Here is a 21,360-nt window from a genome sequence, read left to right on the forward strand (position 1 = left end):
TTCATCTGAAGTAATGAGAAATAGAAAAAGCAAGATACAGCTTGGTTATCTTTGTCTTTATATATACAAGCACATATATACACATACTCAAAGCAAGAGAAAAGACTAGAAAAACTCATGCCAACATGTTAACACTAGCTATCTCTGGGTGGTGAGCCCAATATACTTCTGATTTTTTCCAGATTTTTTATAATGATTGTGTAACTTTGTCATTTACAGTATCGTATATATTCCAAAGAAGGAAAATATGCTGAGCCTCCTGCTGTGGTTGTGGGTGTGGGGTAGGATCAGCTTTCAGCTTCCCTCCTTCTGGTGGTTAGCACCAGGTTGAAAGAGAGGGGGCACATTAGAGCGTGGGAACATGTCGTGGCCCATCTTCACTGAATGAGATCAGGAAGCCTTTTCTCTCCCTTTGTGGGAGACCGCTGTAAACATGGAATCTTGTCACTTTTTGTTGTAGCTCTGTAATGCAACTTAGACACTAAATTCCCCAAACTGAATTTCTCCCTTCAGTTTGGAATCAACAGAAAGTGGTGGCTGTCAGAAGCAAGCAGCTGCTCAGGGAGCTCCCATGAGAAGGGCAGGCCGCCTGCTGACCGTGGAGAGCACAGCAAGCCCCTATCCACAGAGCTTTCTTCTCTGTTTCTCTGATCATGCCAGAAACGGGGCTACTGGGAAAAGGAACAGGAAGGGAAGAGAAGCTTTACTTGGGTCCTGCTGTATTAGTAAGCCCTCCTTCTGCGCCACTAACTGGCTGCTAGGAAATGGGAATGGTGATATTTCAAGAATGAGCCATGGCTAATACTTAGAAACTAGGCTAATTATGTGACATGATGGCCCGGGGCACAGAACAAGGAAGAAGAGGAAGGTAAACTTAGTCTGATTTAATGAAAAGTCCAATTTGGAGACCATTTTCAGAGATCTATGGCCTTCAAAGATCTGCAGCCTGGCAGGCCACTCTCCCACGAGGTCAGGGGAGTGGGCAGCAGGCTCTCTGGGGCTTCATGAATAGGTAAATGTCATCTGCAGCAAGAAGGTGGGGCTCTGATACATCCTGATATTCTTTGCTCATACTGTAATTAGCACATTCCTTGTATATGGTGATTTTTTTAAGAGCACTTAACATGACCAATCAATCAATGTTCTGAATTTCCTTGTTTATCCTAACAATTAGCAACTCCCTTCCTTCCCTCCCTTCCTCCCTCTCCTCCCTCCCTACCTTCCCTCCCCTCTTTCCCTGCCTCCCTCCCTTCCTTCTTTCCTTCTTCCAAGTGGGACAAATGTGGCCTTCAATGCCCAGCAGCTATCAGTTGTTGCAATTTCTGAGTTAGTGCAGTCTAAACTAATGAAGAAATTGTGAAGATCTCCCCCCAGTTTTCATCATTGTGCTTACATATAGCTGTGCTTCAGTGCAAGCAAGCATGATCTACCTCCAGGGATATACCGAAGGAGTAGGAAGAAAGCTGACTCAGATAAATCCAGGGCCTTCTTCAAGGCGGAGGCCCTGCCTAATACTCCCGCGTTTGATGGTCCCTGAGTCAGAAGGGTTTGTTAGTGGTTTAGAGTTGCACATTTTCCACTCACTTATAAAGGCCCCTGCTGTGCACAGTCACTATGATGAATGAATAACTCAGTTGCATACACAAGTCTGTTCCCAAATACCATCTGTTGAGTGAATGAATGAGTGAACAGAAGGGAAACACATTACCCCAATTGTGAATCTGAATAATGAACTTGGCAATGTGATGTGATCTCTGCTCCAGCAGGCCTGGGTTCCAAGTCCAGCAGGGCCCTTGATGTCCTTTGTCCTTCATTCCTGTGCACCTTGCGCCTCCAAATCACATTTGGTACATCTTTCTTGTAGTGCTGATGGTTATTTATGAGCATGTCTTGGGCTGCCTGTTCTTATTGTAAGCTCTCCAATTAATTGCCTAGTGCTGTGTACCCAATTATCATGTAAATACGTGTTGAATGAATAAACAAGTGTGACTCATTCAGAGCTAAACTACGCAGGAGAGTAGACATGGCCAGCTTCAGCCAAGAGAGTGAAAACCAGATTCCCAACGCCCTATAGCCCATTCCCTGGCTCCCTGGAAGAGTGGAGGGAAAACACTTGGGAATGAGCAGGATTCTAGGAGCTGGGAAGCGCCCCTTTCCCCACTGGGAAATTCCATGTGAGCACTCATCGGGGCATTCCCCTGCTCTCATTCTCTTGCTTCAGCTGCTTGGGATCTTTCAATGCACCCCTCCCTGCAAAAAGATGGTGGCACTAGCTGGAAAGTATAGCATCCAGTGCCCCACTTCACTCATTTCTTTCTTCCCTCCTCTCTTGCCTCCACTTTGTCCCACTCACGTTATCCCCCACCCCTGCTGCTGGTAGTTTATTCATCCACTGAAACAAGCTTGATTGAGTTCAAGGCAATTAACATTACTGAGCATCTATTAGGAACTGGAGACTGAGAGTGGCCTTTAAGGATTTTCAAGGCCAGGAGCAGTGGCTCATGCCTGTAATCCCAGCATTTTGGGAGGCCGAGGCAGGAGGATTGCTTGAGCTCAGGAGTTCAAGACCAGCCTGGGCAACATAGTGAGACCTCATCTCTACCAAAAATACAAAAAATTAGCTGGGTGTGGTAGTGCGCGCCTGTGGTCCCAGCTGCTTGCAGGGGTAAGGTGGGAATATCACTTGAGCCCAGGAGACTGAGGCTGCAGTGAGCTGTGATTGTGCCACTGCACCCCAGCCTGGGTGACAGAACAAGACCCTGTCTCAAAAAAAAAAAAAAATCATCCTCCTACTCCTCACAGGAGAAAGACAGGCAAGCAGCTTACCTAAATACACAATAAAATGTAATAGCTGCTAGATACAATTACAGGCACTACACAGGATGCATCAGGAAGGAAAAAACAACTAATTCTAATTCTGACCAGGAGATACCTTCTCAGTGGAGATGGCATTTGAGTTGAGCCAGGAAGGAGGACTAGAGTTTTGATAACAGTTTGGGAAATGGCGTGAGTAAAGACGTGGAAGCACGTGCAGGCAACATTTGAAAGAGCAGAGGGAGTGGCAGGGGACAGGGAGAAGTCCTGGATGGCTATGCGGAGGAATTTGGACTTGATTGGGAGGAGGAGCTCTTCAAATATGACTGCACTCTTTCTTTTCCTCCCTCACAGCTCTGAGAGTTGTCAGGCATTGGTTTGGTTCAGTGATCGTAAACAGGCTGGCTCCCCAAGGGCAGAGATTGCTTTGCCCAACATTATATCCCCGGTGCCTAGCTCAGTGCCAGGCACATAGCAAGCACTCAAGAAATACCGAAGAAATAAGCGATACATTTCACATAATAACTCTGTGCTTTCTGATTATATGGTACGAAGAAGAATTCTGAGACTCGTTCTGAGCACCAGGAGTGCTGCTGTCGATGAATGGTGTCTGGGTGGTTGTAGGCAAGGGCACTGGGGATAGTTGGCTAGGTTTTGCCATCCCTGCTCTAGATGATCCATCTGAGATGGCCCCTGCTGCACTGCAACCCTCAGAGAAGACAGTCCAGAAAAGCTTCAACTGTCAAGTTTCATTGTTGGGAGCTTTCAGACATTAGGATATATTCATGTAACTAGCAGGCCTTGGTGTGGGTGCACTGCTGAGGACCTGCCTGCCAGTTCTGGGGAAAGCCTCCCATGTGGACATCCCCTGAGAGCTCTCACTAAGAAATGGCTACAAGCGGGTTAGAAACAGGCAGATGAAATGATAGTGTTAGCAGTCAGGCTATAGGGGCCCATAGTGAGGAGACAGTGCCTAGAAGCGGATGGAAGGTTGATTTCACGTTCTGCTAATTGGGCTGAATGCCAGTTACACAAGTGTGTTTTATGTTGTGAAGATTCATCATTATACCCCTAGGACTCACACTTTTCAATATGTGTGCTATGCTTCAACAGTTTACCTTAAAAAAAAAAAAGTTATAAAAGACGAGGCAGGAGAAGTTGCAGCCTTGGGCTGAACAGCTGGGGTTAGTCAGTTTTTCGCAGGTTGCAATTCTGTCCGTTCTCGGAAGGTGGCAGTGTTGTGCCACTTGATAAAATACAAGACCTGAGAACAGGATTCCTTGGATTCCCAGCCCCTTCTTGAGGCTTAATGCTGCTGATTTTTTTTTTTTTTTTTTTTTTTTTTTTGGAGACAGAGTCTCGCTCTGTCTCCCAGGCTGGGGTGCAGTGGCATGATCTCGGCCCACTGCAACCTCCGCCTCCTGGGCTCAAGCAACCCCTGCCTCAGCCTCCCAAGCAGCGGGGACTACAGGTGCGCGCCCCCACACCTGGCCAACTTTTTGTATTTTAGTAGAGACGGGGTTTCACCATGTTGCCCAGGCCAGTCTCAAAGTTTGAGCTCAGGCAATCCACCCGCCTCGGCCTCCCAAAGCGCTAGGATTACAAGCGTGAGCCACTGCGCCTGGCCAATGCTGCTGATTTTGATCATCCTACCTGTCTTTATCTTTGAATCCAGATCATTCCCTCCTAACTTTTGTCCTAAAAACACCTTTAAAAATTTACCTTGAGCAACCAAAGCCATGTACTGGTGATGTTTGTCGGGAACATCACTGGATCTCCAGGAAATGAGTGCTCCTACCTGATACCCTGAACACGAAATACTTAACGTGTGTTATCAGCAGATATCGCCATAAATCATTCTTTGAGTTTCGAATAGGTCTTGCTGAAATGCCTCAAAATTGAATCAGGCAGATTCTTAAGAATAAACAACTGCAAATTTGCAATAATTTCAGTATGAAGGTCAGCCTGTTCTTATCCTCTTATGAGAAAAAGTTTATATGTCACTATTTACCCAGTAAGGGTATAACTAAAACTACTTTTTAAAACAGGTACTATAAATAAGTTATAATCCATTCATATTTCAGAACACTAGGTAACTTTTTAAAAAGTGAGATAGATCTATATGAACTGCCATGGAGAAATCCATTCATATCATTAAGTGAAATACCATAAAGTATACATAAGGTATAATCCCACTTATATAAATCCCCAAAAATCTATAAAACCATATGTGGGTAGGTATACATTTATGTATACAAAGGCATTGAAAAATGTCTCCAGACTTTTCCAGGGATATATACCAAACTGTTAATAAGAGCTGCCTCCTGAAAGGGACATAGGCCTAGAAAGGAGTGGTAGTGTTTGGATTTGAACAGAAGGTTTATAGTCATATATGACTTATATGGTTTAAAACTTTTTTTAGGCCAGGTGGGGTGGCTCACACCTGTAATCCCAGTACTTTGGGGGACCGAGGCAGGTGGATCACGCCCGGCCTGAATTTATTTTCTTATCACTTGTTTCTAAGGAGCCATTTGTTTAAGCTGGGTTTATAAGTGGCCTTGGTCAGCCCACCTGCTTTTATGAGGCGCAGCTACTTCTGCCCATCCGAGGGAAGGTCTGTGTTGCTGTTTTCTCAATGCCTCATGTCCCACTCCTGTTTTCTTTTCCTGTCATCTTTCCTCAGGGAGCCTTTTCATAAGCTGCTGGCCCAAGGCCTTATCAAGGGGCAGACATTCCGCCTACCATCTGGACAGTATCTACAGAGAGAGGAAGTGGATCTCACAGGTAAGAATGGCCCATCCGGTCCCATCCAGGTACTCCCAGAGAGCCAAGGCCAGGCCTGAGAGCTACTGAGCAAGCAGGCATCTGCCTCTAGAGTGGGGAGGATGCGAGAGAGAGACCCGCTGGCTGTGTGGTCTCTAAGCCTCAGCTCCCTCTGGGCCTGCGCCCCCTGAAGCCTGGTCCTGGACTGGCCGTCTGCTCCTCTGCTGCAGCCCCCTTCAGCCAAAGTGCCACCTCAGCTTCTGGCAGGGTTTTCATTTGTATGTAACAGAGTCAACTCAGGCATCACCTCCTATCCCAGACCATCTTTGAAAGCCCACCTCAGGGATAGAGCCCCCAGGCCCAAGACACATTCTTCCAAAACTGGGGTACTCCCAGTGTTTCTCCCAACATGTTCTAGTGGCACATTTCAGAACCTTGGGGGGCAGCACTCTGTTTACTCGTAGCACCCCAGAGCAGCCCCCTCTTAGCATTTCCCAGTAAAACACCTCCCCCTGATTCCCCGAACTTCCCTCCTGTCCCAGCTCTCCCAAGCCTTTTCCTTCCACTGCATTTTCACCCTTTACCCTTTACATTTCACCCTTCATTTTCACCCTGAGGATCACAAGATCTTCAGGTGCCATGGTGAGGATGTATCACGTGCACCCAGCACACACGTGGAATATATGACATGTTAGAAAATAGGTAGGGGCAAGGTGTGGTAGCTCACGCCTGTAATCCCAGCACTTTGGGAGGCCAAGGCAGGCGGATCACCTGAGGTCAGGAGTTCAAGACCATCCTGGCCAACATGGTGAAACCCCGTCTCTACTAAAAATACAAAAATGAGCCAGGCGTGGTGGCATGCGCCTGTAATCCCAGCTACTCAGGAGGCTGAGGCAGGAGAATCACTTGAACCCGGGAGGTGGAGGTTGCAGTGAGCCAAGATCATGCCACTGCACTCCAGCCTGGGCAACAGAGCAAGACTCTGTCTCAAAAAAAAAAAAAAGAAAGAAAGAAAACAGTTGGAGACATGCAGTATACATAGGGACAGCTGTGAGAAACCCCCAGCACTGTGACCATTACATTTAGAAAAACTAGTGCATAATGGATGAGATTAGGTCACACGACAACCCTGTAAATGGTAGGCAGCCTCTCCAGCCAAACATTAGAGACAGGGTTTAGGGAAGCAGTCGATGCAATTACCTCATCAAAGCAAAATATATCAAGGTTTATAACGGTCCGTGGGAGAAAAAGAAGCTGGAGAAGCAGAACCGGCAGTGTTTCTCCAGCATGGATGACAGAGGGAAAGAACTAAATTCAGGTGCACATAGAATTCAGCCTCACAGTTAGTGAAGTGTTCTCTGTAACAGGCAAGGATGCCCATGTATAACTGTGCAGTTTGTGCGCTACACAAAAGAACCAAGCCAAGGCTGTGATTTCAGTAGGGCCTGAAATGCAGCCGTTTGTCAAGCCATACATTTCAGGGCAACATCTGCCAAAAGAGGGTGACTTTTTCTAACTTCTCAACTTTTCTGCCCAGAAAGATACATTTTTTCCTAATTTGCACAACAGTGTTTTAAGGTCTAGACACAGCCTGGGGCAGGGTAAAGGGGCCAGTGGTTCCCTGAGTCTCACCACAGCGTGGATAAACATCTAGGACTTCAGTCTCCCCTTCTCTGCTGTCATGGGGTCAGGCAGTATTGTGAACATCTTTTCCCTTCCCACGTAGTCTTGCCTACTGGGTGAGAATACTTTGATCAGCAAGGGCAGGTTTCTGTCTCCTTCATGGATGTAACTCTTATGAAGTATGGAGTTGGCTTTTAGGTCTGTACATCGGTCCCCTGTTAGCTTGGTTGCTGTTGGAATCAGAGATTATTTGGCTGGAAGGAAAAGAAATCCACCCAAACCCAGTTGCAGAAAATAGAGCTAGGCCCCACTGCTCATAGGAAGTCACCAGCCACTCCTTTTTCCTTCTCTCTTTCTCAGCTCTCTCGTTCTTAGTTCTTCTTCCTGCTTCTCTCTGTTCTTCTGCCCTGTTCTCCTTCATCTGCCAGACTTGGATTCTGCTCTCCCCAATTTCAATTTACCAAGTGACCTTGGGTAGCTGCAGTGGCAAGTCTTGCCCCATCTCCTTAGGACCTGATGGTCCCAGTGTTCAGCAACATGGAAACTGAGTTTCTGTATCTCTTAGCTCCAATTCGTGAGATAGAGGCTTAGCCTTGCCAGGTGCTCTTACTAGTCCTCTCCAGTAGGGCTTGGCAACAAGGTCACCTCATCCAAATGCGGCCATTTAAGACCCCTTCCATCAGCACCATCTAGACCAGTGGTATGTGAGTAGGGGAGGAGACAGTTCCAAAGAATAGGGTGTGGGTGGCTGGCACCACAAAGGGACCAACACATTTACCATGAGCCCGGTAAGTGAATTCCATGTGCCCTGAGAGGATGAGATCATGTTTTGATGACTGCAACATGGATGGGACAGGTCAGGCTGCCAACTTCCATAAGAGACCCTTAATTCATCAAGAAAATGGCAACGTGTGCGAGTTTTTCAAAATTCTTTTTTACTTTCCTTTTTTGTGTATAAATAATTCACTTGTAAAGGGGGAAATTGTTTTGTTTTATAGAAAAAGCTGGCACAGGCCATTATAACTGTCCTGTTTATTCGCAAAGGTTTGTGGGAGGAAGGTGGGCCTCATTCATTTAAAAATAAAAATATTTTTATAACAATACAGAGGGAGATAAAGCGGCTTGTTAAGTGAATTAGTGTGATTCTTCAAATGGACACTTTCCATCGCTCACCCAGTTTTTTCTTATTGATGCTATTTCTATAGAAGCAATTCACAATCACACATACCATACCTATAGATTATTTTGGCATCTAGGTTCCGTTCCTGTTCATGCAAAAACGAAAGAGAAGTTAGAGGTGACGTGGGAGAAGATGAGTAAGTCCAAACACAACGGGGTGGACCCAGAGGAAGTTGTGGAGCAGTATGGGATCGACACGATTCGGCTCTACATCCTTTTTGCTGCCCCTCCTGAGAAGGATATCTTGTGGGATGTGAAAAGTAAGTCACCTTCCTCTTCCTGACTTGCTTCCTTTGTGATCTGCCCTGGACTTTGAAGGAGTTTGAGGAAGGAAATGTCTTTGCTGAAGACAGTAGTAGAGAATTCTAGGAATCAGTTCCATAGAGCAAGTAGCAGCTTGACCAGCATCCTGCACCACTCTTAGACGGGTGTTGACAAACATAAGCGAGCCTCAGAATCATTTGGGAAACATGTTGCAGATGCAGATTCCAGTGCTCTGCCCATGCCTGCTGACACAGCCTCCAGAATGGGGCTCAGGAGGTGGCCTTTGAACAAGCTCAGCGGTGATTCCAGTGCACACTCTACGAGGACCACGCTTTGAGAGTGGTTTCCTTGGAGACAGACTGGCTTCTGAGCTACTCCTAGGCCTGCTATAGTCCAAAGAGGCCAGTTCCCTCTTTCTTGATGTACCCTGCAAGGTTTTTTCTAGAACAGTGTCATTCTCCCTCACCAATCCAGAAAGCCCCGGGAGGGGTCTGGACCTGTTGTTACCTATGGCCTCTTAGTCACCCACAGCACCCTTCATCTCCCCACTTAGGGGAGATTTGTCTCTCCAGAGTTGTTTAGTACTAAAATGACATGAAGTAAAATAATCTTGAGTATCTGGCTATTCTAGAATAAACCCGTCCAACAGTCATTCATTTTTACTTCATGTGATCAGCCCTAAGTGTTGTTGTGGGAAGAGGAAGTCAGATGCCTGGAAACTTGAACCTTGTGTGAAGTATCCATGTCATTTGAGAAATCACTGTTTATTTTGATTTCCAACTAGCTGTGGCTAGTGGGAAGTGTGGTCTGGAACAGTGGTCACAGATGCCAGTCCTAGAACTAGCTGCCTCAGAATCACTGGGGGGCTTGCAAAGCACAGACAGGTGGAGGTTCTGGCTCCCACCCCTAACCCAGGGGACAGGCTCCAGGAATCTTTCTAAGAAGCCTCCCAGAAGGTTCTGCTGTGCATTCAGGCTTGAGAATGCCTAGCCTAGTGGCCAGACAGTACAAGGACCTGGACTGACCCTAATTTGGCTACTGGTATAACCCAGGGCCACCAGGTAAAGCCATTCAGCTTTACCAGAAGATCAGACCAGCAGCTGGATTGGATGAGCTTGTGTAAAATATGGAAAACACACATACCTGCAAGGACAGGGATTGTGCCAATGCGCTTCACACTCTACAGCAGTGTGGCTGCAAGCACAGTCATGCTATCCACAAGGTAAGAGCTTGCACCAGCAGGAGTCAGCACTGTCTCCAAAGCACCATGTTAACTCCATGGCATTTTTGTCCCAGCAAGCTTGCTTAATCAAGGCGGCGGGGCACCAGGGCTCATCTTGACCAAGCTTCTGAGCTCATGACCGTTGGTGGGTGGCACTTTGAGTGGCCCTGCCATCCAGTGCTCTGAATCTGGGCACTAAAATGAGATAGAATTGGTCCTGGTCTGAATTCTCAGACACTGAAGGCCAGGGAGGATCCTTCAGCCTGCCCTCAGAGGAATCCATCAGGGTGCAGTGAAGTGTCACATCAATTCACAGGTGTTTTTCTCCGCTTAGTTATACCAAGTCAATCACCCTTATGTTGCACACTCTCTCTTTCTCATTTACTGATGCTGAATTCAGCTGATGCTCTCCCTGGGGTGCTGAGATGGCAACAACGACTGTGGACCTTGACAACTCGGTTTATTGAGGCCAGGGCTTCTGGGAAGTCTCCCCAGCCTCAGCTGCTGAGTAACAAGGAGAAAGCCGAGGCCAGGAAGCTCTGGGAGTACAAGAACTCCGTCATCTCTCAGGTCAGAAACTCTCCAATTCCAGGGGTTAACTCTGTAACCAAGCACTCTTTGGTAACCTTTGCCTGTGGTCTTTGCTGCCCTCCCTGCCTTGGGTTGGGCCACTGTGGGTCTTCCTTCCTGGCAATGGCGGTCCTTCTTGCTTTGATTGATTGGCCCTACTGTTTTGGGTACTTTACCAAGGTGGATCAACAGTGCATACGTTCTAATGGAAAGAGATGCCCCCAGGAAATGGCTCTCTGATGATGTCTCACATTTGTCCATCCTGGGTCTCAGGAAGCTGCCACTTTCCATGTTTCCACATTTAACACATCCAAGCAGAGAACCAAATCCAGGATCACCCTGTCATCCAGGATAACACCGCGTATGTTACATTAACAGAAATACAATTTTAGAGTTGGAAGGGGCATTAAGAAACTGTCCTCTGTAGCCTCCTCATTGTACAGATGGGGACAGAGATGATGTCCAGATATCTTGCCTAACGTCACACGGCTAGTGAGGAACTGAGCAGAGATTAGAATCCCAGTCCTCCACATAGTGAGGACTTTCCCACTCAGTTACTTTGTTACACAATATCCATGTGAACTATTGTGGGTTAACTTCTGCAAAGTCATTGTAATGGGTATCTGATATCCCAAATTCTTCTTAAGCTGATTTAAAAAAAAAAAAAAAGGTATGCTGATTCAGACATAAAGTTAATCAGTGTCGCTCATCTGCACTCTGATAATGAAGACAATAATGCATGGCAGGTTTTTGCCTCTCTGGTTTGTATAACCTGAAGTGGCCCTGGGTCCAGCATGGTCTTATTTGTTGACACTTCTTCAGCTTTATTTCTGGCCTCTGTACCCTCTCTGTGTGGAGGAACAGAGCTCCCTGAATGAATGTAGGGGTCTGAGTGATGCCTGAGCGATTGAGTTCATACCACATATTTTCTCCCTGGATTTGGCAAATTCTTCTATTCTGTCAGATAAAAGAATTAGGTTATTTCAACAAGTTGGAAACTCTTGACATCCTTAAAGATGTGTTACTTTTCTGTATTCTTGCCTATAGTCAAAATGGAAAAGCACAGAAACATGAAAAAGCTGACAAGTTGTGTTAATGTTCTTATGTTGACTGTACATTTCAAAATGTAAAATTGACAAGGCGCAGTGGCTCACACCTATAATCCCAGCACTTTGGGAGGCCAAGGCGGGCAGATCACAAGATCAAGAGATTGAGACCATCCTGGCTAACATGGTGAAACCCCGTTTCTACTAAAAACACAAAAAATTAGCCTAGCGTGGTGGCATGCGCCTGTAATCCCAGCTACTTGGGAGGCTGAAGCAGGAGAATCGCTTGAACCTGGGAGGCAGAGGTTGCAGTGAGCTGAGATTGCGCCACTGCACTCCAACTTGGGTGACAAAGCGAGTCTCCATCTCAAAAAAAAAAAAAAAAAGTAAAATTAACCTTATCCCATATTCTAAAAACCGTCACTGTGAAGCAAAGTCACATAACCAAGCAGAAGTGGCATCCTTTATTCCTGTTTTCTGTTATGTTGAGTTTACCCATCAGTGGGTCCTGCATCCTATTCATGTTACTAGCATTGTTTTTTTTTTTTTTTTTTTGACAAAGTCTCACTCTGTTGCCCAGGCTGGAGTGCAATGGCGCAATCTCAGCTCACTGCAGGCTCCACCTCCCAGGTTCAAGAGATTCTCCTGCCTCAGCCTCCCAAGTAGCTGGGATTACAGGTATGCGCCACCACACCCGGCTAATTTTTTGTATTTTTGTAGAAATGGGGTTTTGCCACGTTGGCCAGGCTGGTCTCGAACTCTTCACCTCAAGTAATGCACCCACCTCGGCCTTCCAAAGTGCTAGGATTACAGGTGTGAGCCACTGTGCCCAGCCACTAGCACTGTTTTTCTAAGCACCTACTATGAGAACCAACAGTATCCCAGATATGTGGAAGAATAGTCTTAAACAGTGGAAACAGTGTTGACTTTGAATTTTAAAATATTTGTGTAGATGAAACATAGCGATTATTTGAGATAGTAGATATATTTATAAATATCTTTGCATCCCATTCATTTTCCTTTTTTTTTTGTTTTGATAATTCAGTCTTTTTGTGGAAAGCTTAAAAGAATTTTGAAATAAGTAAATAATTGAACCTTTACTAATAGGTGACCACCCATTTCACAGAGGACTTCTCACTGAATTCTGCAATTTCTCAGCTGATGGGACTCAGCAATGCCCTCTCGGTAAGTGGCCTGTCCTCATTTGCTGGTAGCAGAGGAGGGAGGGAGAGGTGTGGCAAGGGGCCCCACAGGGTCCCAAGAGGGACAGAGAGCACCCCCACTGTGTCACCGCCTCAGTGTGGCTTGATTATCTTAAGGAAACATTTTTCCATAGTCACAACCTAGTTTTATGCTGGAATGTTCTTAAAGATTTTCTGGTCCAAACCCCCTTCTCCCCCAATATTTTACAGATGAGGACATTGAGGCCCAGGGAAGTTAGATGACATGTCTGGTTGATTAGTGACAAATCTAGGACCAGACTCAGGCCTCCCTGTCTTCTGGCTCTTTGCACCCCCGCTGTCTGATTTCATGAATGAATTGTGATACCTCCTCGGCATCATTACATTTGATATTCATTTAACCTGGATGGATCAGGATCGTTCTCACCAATGCCAAAAGTCAGCCTTTTCAGTATGGACTTCCTTCTTGCTAAGTGTGACTACCATTTTTCTTGCCAGGGAAAGGATTTGTCAACAAATGTTCTTAGCTACTGGACAACAAAAGCATTCATTAAAGCTATTGACAAATGCTTTTTTAAAATGAAGTCCTCTCCAAGCTTTTAAGATCAGTGGGGGCCAGGCATGGTGGCTCATGCCTGTAATCTCAACGCTTTGGAAGACCAAGCTGAGAAGATCACTTGAGGCCAGGAGTTCAAGACCTGCCTGGGCCGCATAGAAAATAAAATAATTAGGCCAGGCATGGTGGCTCACACCTGTAATCCCAGCACTTTGGGAGGCTGAGGCAGGCGGATCACGAGGTCAGGAGATCAAGACCATCCTGGCTAACACAGTGAAACCCCATCTCTACTAAAAAATACAAAAAATTAGCCAGGCGTGGTGGCAGGCACCAGTAGTCCCAGCTACTCAGGAGGCTGAGGCAGGAGAATGGTGTGAACCCAGGTGGCGGAGCATGCAGTGAGCCAAGATCACGCCACTGCACTTCAGCCTGGGCGACAAAGCAAGACTCCGCCTCAAAAACAAAGTAAAAAAATAAAATAAAATAATTAGCCTGGCATGGTGGCGTACAGCTGTAGCTGTAGCTACTCGGGAAGCTGAGGCGAGAGGATCGCTTGAACCCATCCTGGGCAACAGAGCAGGAGACTCTGTCTCTAAAAATAAAATTAAAAGGGTAATTTTTAAAAAGTAAAATAAAGATAAAAAAGAACAATGGAAGAAATTTCAAATTTGACTACATAAAACTTGACATTTTCAGTATGTTAAAAAAATTTATAACATGTCAGACAGAAGGTTAATATCCGTGTAAAGCACTCTTACATATTAATATGAAAATACCTAACCAAAAATGGTCAAAGCATATGAAAAGATAATAACTCATAGAAAATGTTATAGAAATAGCCAATACATTTGTGGAGAAAAAAAAGTCTGCCTCTCTAATTATCATGAAAGGCAAATTTAAAACAAGATGCTTTTGTTTTTGTTTTTGTTTTTTTTTAAATACCTGTCAAATTTGCTGAGAATACTTTAACGTAACTATTCAGGGCCAGGCACAGTGGCTCATGCCTGTAATTCCAGCACTTTGGGAGGCCGAGGCAGCAGGATCGATTGAGCTCAGGAGTTTGAGACCAGCCTGGGCAACATAACAAGACTTCATCTATAAAAAATTTAAAAATTAGCCAAGTGTGGTGGCATGCACCTATAGTTCTAGCTACTCAGGAGGCTGAGGCGGGAGGATCCCTTGAGCCCAGGAATTTGAGGTTGCAGTGAGCTGTTTGGTGCCACTGTACTCTAGCCTGGGTGACAAAGCGAGGCTCTCTCTCAAAAAAATAAAAATAAAGGCATAATTATTCCCCATGCTATTGCAAAGATGGCAGAATAGACTTTTACATGCCAGTGATAGGTGTGGTTGGTGTAACCTTGCCAGGAAGCACTTCGGCTATCAGGTTGATTGTGTTATATCCTCTGATCCAGGAGTGTTCATTGCAGATAATTTATAATCACAGAGACTCGGAACCCCAGTGTCCTCTAATGGGGGAATTGTGAAATGACTTATGTCATATCAATAAGAAAGGAATGTGCCACCACCATTAACCTCATGTCTTGAAGAATACTTAATATCAGAAACTGTTTATGATATAATGTTAAGTAAAAACACATGACACAAGGCCAGGCACAGTGGCTCACGCCTGTAATTCCAGCACTGCAGGAGGTCAAGGCAGATAGATCGCTTGAGGTCAGGAGTTCAACACCAACCTGCTCAACATGGTGAAACCCTGTCTCTACTAAAAATACAAAAAATCAGCCAGGGTGTGGTGGTGCACACCTGTGCACCTGTAGTCCCAGGCACTCAGGAGGCTGAGGCAGGAGGATTGCTTAAACCAGTAGGCAGAGGTTGCAGTGAGCTGAGATCACACCACTGCACTCCAGCCTGGGCAACAGAGAGAGACTCTGTCTCAAAAAAAAAAAAGATAAAAAAGTGTTCATATGAGCTGGGTGCAGTGGTTCACACATGTAATCCTAGCATTTTGGGAGGCCAGGGCAGGCAGATGGCTTGAGCCCAGGAGTTCGAGACCAGCCTGAGCAATATAGTGAGATACCCCATCTCTATTTAAAAAAAAATTAATTTTTAAAATTAAAAAGAAGGAAGTGTTCATATGGCAAGAATACCAATCCTGAAAATGTTACATGTGCAATAAGCATTTATATACACATTTTTGCATTTTTGGAGACAAGGATAAAATATACCTTTTTTTCTAGGTTGTATAATTATGAGTAGTTTTTCATTTCCTGTATATTCTGTGCTGAGTGTGTGTTAGTTTTTTAATCAGAAAAAATAAAGCAAGACACTGAAATGAAACTATAATGAATTTCTGTCTTTCCATTCCGGAATTTGGGAAGTCCTTAATAATAACACACAGAGCTAAACACAACTATGTTTGCCGGAATTGACCAAAGGTATTTCAGAGAATAGGGGTCCCTAAGTAGGGTATAGAGGCCCCCCTGCCCTAGGTGTTTCACAGTTTAACACCTTTGAGCAGGTCTCGGTGCATTTCTCTGTGGACCTGCAGCACAGAGGAAACCTAGCAGAGTGGGTAAGAGTTTGGCTACAGTGTGCCTGGGGGCAGATTGACCTCCCTTGCTGATCCTTAGCTGCTTCATCTGTCCAATGGGGTAAGAATACCACCCTCAAAGAGTGGTGAGGACTAAATAAGTTAACATCATGTATTTGTTGTTGCTGCTGCTGGAGCTTTTTTTTTTTTTTAAAGATAGGGTCTCACTGTTGCCCAAGCTTCAGTGCAGTGGTGCAGTCATAGCTCACTGCAGCCTTGACCTCCTGGTCTTAAGTGATCCTCCCACTTCAGCCTCCTAAGTAACTGGGACTATAGGTATGTGCAACTGTGCCTGGCTAATTTTTTTTTATTTTTTAATTTTTAATTTTTCATAGAGATGAGGTCTCACTATAGTGCCCAGGCTGATCTCAAATTCTTGGCCTCCCAAAGTAGTGGGAGTATAAGTGTCAGCTACCACACCTGGCTTGCTGTAGTTTATCTCAGTGCTGTCATTAAGTAGGGGAAGTTCATTGTCCCAAGCAGAAATGGATGGCAAAGGGGGTTTCTTCCTACCAGCTTGTGTCTCTGGACTTCAGATACATTAATGGTCTTTCTTACCCGTGCTTATTTTTACACCTCAGTCTTCTTACTTTTTTTTCCTCTTCCTTAGCAAGCCTCTCAGAGTGTCATTCTCCACAGCCCTGAGTTTGAGGATGCTTTGTGTGCCCTGATGGTGATGGCTGCTCCAATGGCCCCTCATGTAACCTCAGAGATCTGGGCAGGTACGTGGCAGAGTCTTTTTTTGACCAGTTACTACTAACTAGAATTTGTCGAAGCCTCTTTTTGAACAACATTCAGGACTCAGATGTCCTCAGACATAGGGTCCAACATTTGGCATCTATACTCAGCAACCTCTCTGTCCTGTACTCTGAATGGTAGTACTTCATCCACATGGTCACCCCTACCAAAAGGAAAGACACTTCCCTGCTTTGAATAATGTGCCCAGACTAATGTGGGTGTTGATGTTACCATCTTAATCCCTTCTCGTGACTCAGCCCCCCAGTATCCACATATTATGACCTGCGTGGTCTTTTTAAGATAAAAACTCATGTTTAATACCACTGTACAGATGGAAATTAAGTTATAGGTCTAAACTTACACTGTAATTCAGCACTCTTCACCAATTATTCCTAATCTAGGCATCAAAGCAGGCCTGACTGCCTGCTTGAATTTCAGCCCCTAGAACTCTCCACATCATTGGAACTGTTAGCCTGGACAAAACCAGGACTTCACATAATCATCGAATTGGGATTAGGCCAAGCATATAGGGAGGGGCAAAGTGACATGTAATTGAGCTCCTGAAAGATCATGCATGGGAAAGTCTTCAGATGTTTCTAGAAATAGGTCATCTGAAATGCATGTGACTTGGCAGTTTCGTTGACGTAAAAGATTTCTTCTAAAAAAAAGATCTCTCCTAATTAAATTTACTGATGTGGTGTCACAGAGAAGAAATGCATGTTGTTTAGTTGAGCAAACCACGAGTCTCAGTGTAAGCTTGAGTGATAAGAAGAATTTGAGGATTATTTGAAATTCCCACCACCCAAGCAACTTTATGCCTACAGGAAATAGGTGGAAATTACAGTAGGATTTATAGTTGACAGAGTATTGCCTGTGTCTCTCACAAAGCCTTGTTTATTGCCTTCTACTTTAAAACATAGTACTCCTTGTTGATTTGAGGGACTCATTGGGAATTGGGCCCTACCATCTCCCTCAGAGTTGCTTCTTAATTCCTCAGGAGGAGCAGTGGTTCCTTTTTCTTTTTAGCTAAGATGAGACTTATTTTTCCAGGGTCCCCTTTTTTACAGTATAAGTGTCTCTGTCAAAAGGAAGTGTTTTTCATTCCTTGAGGAAAAGCGAATCTGTTTTATTTCACTTTCATTGTAAACCCATGAGCTTAGTTTGGATTTTTATCCTTTTTGATATCTAAAGCCACTTTAAAATTAAACTTGTTCAGCCAAATATTGAAGTTCACGTAGTGGGAGGATTTGCCAGCCAGTTTTTTGTTTATGTACCATATCTACAGTTTCTGACTTTAAGCATCAACCAAAAAAGTGGAAAGGGCTTTGGAAATCAGGAACTAATCCTAAAACCTGGGTAAGGATTTGGATGGGTCTGACTCTGAAGTTTCCTTTGGTTCATTCTTTGCTGCTTGCAAGACTGAATCAAGGTCCAGTTTACTTTAGCAGGAAAGAGATGTGGTGTAGCTCCCAACAGATTCTGCCCTACTTTATATGCTTTAAGACATCCTGATTGAGTACAAGTGTATTGTGTCTTAAGTCATCTTCTGGGTCTTTCCAGTTACTCTTTTAGTTACCCTTTTTAAACCAAGCTTTTGCAACTCCTGGCCCCCTCCAACAGGTGGCTTAGTTGGAAGAAGTCAGAGAGGCCTGGGTTGAGTGTACCCAAGATAAGTCTGAATTCTATATTAATTCCTGTCTTTCCATTCTGGAATTCGGGAAGTCCTTAATAATAGCATGCAGAGCTAAACACAACCACATAGCTTAAATACTAGCTACCAGTCAGTGTCAGATGCCTCTTTCATAGGGGTTGCAATTTTAAGTGACAATGAGGTTGTGCAACTGATTTAAAGTAGGAGGGGAAAGAGAGAGGAGGAGGAGAAGGCAATTATAAGGACTTCATGAGTTGAGCAAGGTTTTAAACGTAAAGACAAAGGAGGTGAGGAAAGATGGGAAGAACTGAAATGTGTTTTCAGTGGATCTACAGGGGAGACAGTTTTTAAGTTTCTCACATTTTGAATCTTTAAGGGAGACAATTTTTGAGTCCGATTTGTGTTAGAAACCTCTTTATACAATTAAAGAAATCATACCATTGGATAATCAGAATTGTTTTATCCTTTTTGTTCTAAGGAACCTCTCAAATGAACAATTTTGTTCCTATCAAAAGTTCCCCAAAGGGATCACTGTCATTCCAAATTGTCTTTGGAAATTTGTGGCACTTAAAAAGATATGCACAGGAGTTAGGGCTGTAATTAGAAAACATAAAGAAAGCCTGTGCTTGTGGTGGAGGAGGCAGTTTTAGATCGAAAAGACCAAGACATGAGCCGCAACATATCCATGGGTTGCTGCTTGTGGAATTTTGCATCTTGGTGCTTGATCAAAGTCAAGTCATCATTGATCAGGAGCCAGACAAAGCCTCCTGCTTATCGGCAGACAAAACTAACATAAAAGCAGTTCTCAGGAACACAAGAACAAGACTGAGGAAGAAGTCATTATGAGATTTTGCAATGGTGACTCGGGCACAGCGTGTCTCCAAGAAGTAACTGACTGACCACTTGACCTCTTCACCCTTAGGGCTAGCTCAAGGACAAATTTATGGGACCTATTCCCATCCTCTCCCAGTGGACAAACAACATTCAAGATAGTACACAAGCAGATAGATAGGGCATTAGGCCAGCAGGTGTTAGTTACTAGAAAACAGTTTCACCAAAGAACAATAGAATTCTGATCAAAAAACCAAATGTCCAAAGTGGGACCTATTCTTAAGAAAATAAGATAAATGCAACAGTAAAATCTTCAGTGAAATCCTGGAGTTCAATTCAGCATGAATGTAGTTCCCAGCCAAGGGTGAGTGGCACCTCATCCAGGTAGAGACACAAGTGGGTCTCAGATGCATGCACTGTTTCTGAGTCAAAGGTTCCAGTCAAAGATAGTGAGAGTCTCAGTTGAAATTCCATGAACCTGCAATTCTATCAGCATCCTCCAGCCAGAGACCACCAGGAACACACCTTCAGATAACAATTTGGGTTTATTACCGGGGGAAACACTGGGCATCTCAGAGGGTGCTAGGAAGGACCTGTTATATAATGAATTTGGGCTTTGGTAGAGTAATTTGGGGAAGGGTCTCAGGAAGTGAGGATTTGCTCTGGATTGAGTGCTGTCAGTAAGTGGGGACAGTTTTGTGATTGGGTATCTTAAGAAATCTTATCTTGCCGGGCGCGGTGGCTCACGCCTGTAATCCCAACACTTTGGGAGGCCGAGGCAGGTGGATCATGAGGTCAAGAGATCGAGACCATCCTGGCCAACATGGTGAAACCCTGTCTCTACTAAATATACAAAAAATTAGCCTGGCATGGTGGTGGGCACCTGTAGTCCCAGCTACTCGGGAGGCTGAGGCAGGAGAATGGCATGAACCCAGGAGGTGGAGCTTGCAGTGAGCTGAGATCACACCACTGCACTCCAGCCTGGGCGACAGAGCGAGACTCCGTCTCAAAAAAAAAAAAAAAAAAAAAAGAAATCTTATCTCTAGGGAGGTACACCTGAGCAAGGATAAAGTTGTAATTAGTAAAGAAATAGCAGTCCCTCATATCTGCCTAGAGAAGGGGATGTTTGATATTTTGTGTGTTTCACAGTGACCTTGTCTTTGTGCTTTGACAAAATTATGACATGGTCTTGTTTTGGTCTCCTTTTATGTTTTCAATGTGACTGTCTGATGTTGGTGTTCAGTGAGATCATTTGTGTTGAACAGGAGAATAATATGGCCTAGCTATGCACAACTGGTGAATTTCTTATAACACTGAGGCCTAGCTATAATTGTCAGACTAGTTCCCAGATGATAAGGACTGAGAATAAAAATCCCCTAACCATCACCCTCTAGAAATAAACAGCCACCATCAGCATCTTAGCGCAGATCATTGCAGTGGATATGGTGGCTGGGTGCAGTGGCTCACGCTTGTAATCCCAGCACTTTGGAAGGCCCAGGCAGGAGGATCACTTGAGCCCAAGAGTTCAAGACCAGCTTGGGCAACATAGGGAGACCCCATCTCTACAAAAAATTTTAAAATTATCTGGATGTGGTGGCATGTGTCTGTAGGCTCAGCTACTCGGGAGGCTGAGGTGGGAGGATCACTTGAGCCCAGGAGTTCACGGCTGCAGTGAGCCATAATCATGCCACTGTACTCCAGCCTGGCTGACAGAGCAAGAGCCTGTCTCACAAAACATAGAAAAAGTAAAATGATTGTGTTCACTTACCTATGTGTATTGTATTTTGTGTCCACTTGTCTGTGTTGTGTTGTGTTTTGTCATGTCTCTTTATAAAATTTAAATACCCTAAAATTTACCCATTTTAAGTATATACTCAGTGTTTTAAGTAAATTTATATACTTGTGCAACCATCACCATGATCAGTTTTAGAACTGGATTTCCATTACTGAAAAAAGGTTCCTCACACCATTAGTCAATCCCACACCCACTCCAACCCCCAGCATGACTAATCTTTCTGTCTCTGTAGTTTTGCCTTTTCCAGAAATGTTATATAAATGAAATCATACAATGTGTAGTCATTTCTGTTTTATTTCATTTAGCATAATGCTTTTGAGATTAATCCATGTTCTGTTTATAGTAGTTCATTCCCTTTTATTGATGACTTGTTTTATTGTTAAGCTAGAGGTCATCTTATAACCTGATTTACCCACTTAAATATTCCATGAACATATATTTATGGGCCATTAAATACTTTTCTACAACATCTTTTTTTTTTTTTTTTTTTTTTTTTTTGAGATGGAGTCTCACTCTGTTGCCTAGGCTGGAATGCAGTAGTACAATCTCCACTCACTGCAACTTCCCCTCCCAGGT

General features: G+C 44.4%; 1 protein-coding gene across 2 annotated transcripts in view; it reads left to right on the top strand.

Moving 5' to 3' along the window:
* Positions 1-21,360, top strand: part of LARS2 (leucyl-tRNA synthetase 2, mitochondrial) — a 159,817-nt gene that overhangs the window by 118,575 nt on the left and 19,882 nt on the right. For both annotated transcript variants that reach the window (XM_001147749.8, XM_009445342.5), the window contains 5 exons: positions 5,498-5,598; positions 8,457-8,639; positions 10,266-10,435; positions 12,589-12,666; positions 16,380-16,491. In XM_001147749.8, the coding sequence (XP_001147749.2) occupies positions 5,498-5,598; positions 8,457-8,639; positions 10,266-10,435; positions 12,589-12,666; positions 16,380-16,491 (644 nt within the window). The remainder of the gene's footprint in view (positions 1-5,497; positions 5,599-8,456; positions 8,640-10,265; positions 10,436-12,588; positions 12,667-16,379; positions 16,492-21,360) is intronic.

Source organism: Pan troglodytes, chromosome 2 (genome assembly GCF_028858775.2).
Source record: "Pan troglodytes isolate AG18354 chromosome 2, NHGRI_mPanTro3-v2.0_pri, whole genome shotgun sequence".
NCBI classification, from domain to species: Eukaryota; Metazoa; Chordata; class Mammalia; order Primates; family Hominidae; genus Pan; species Pan troglodytes.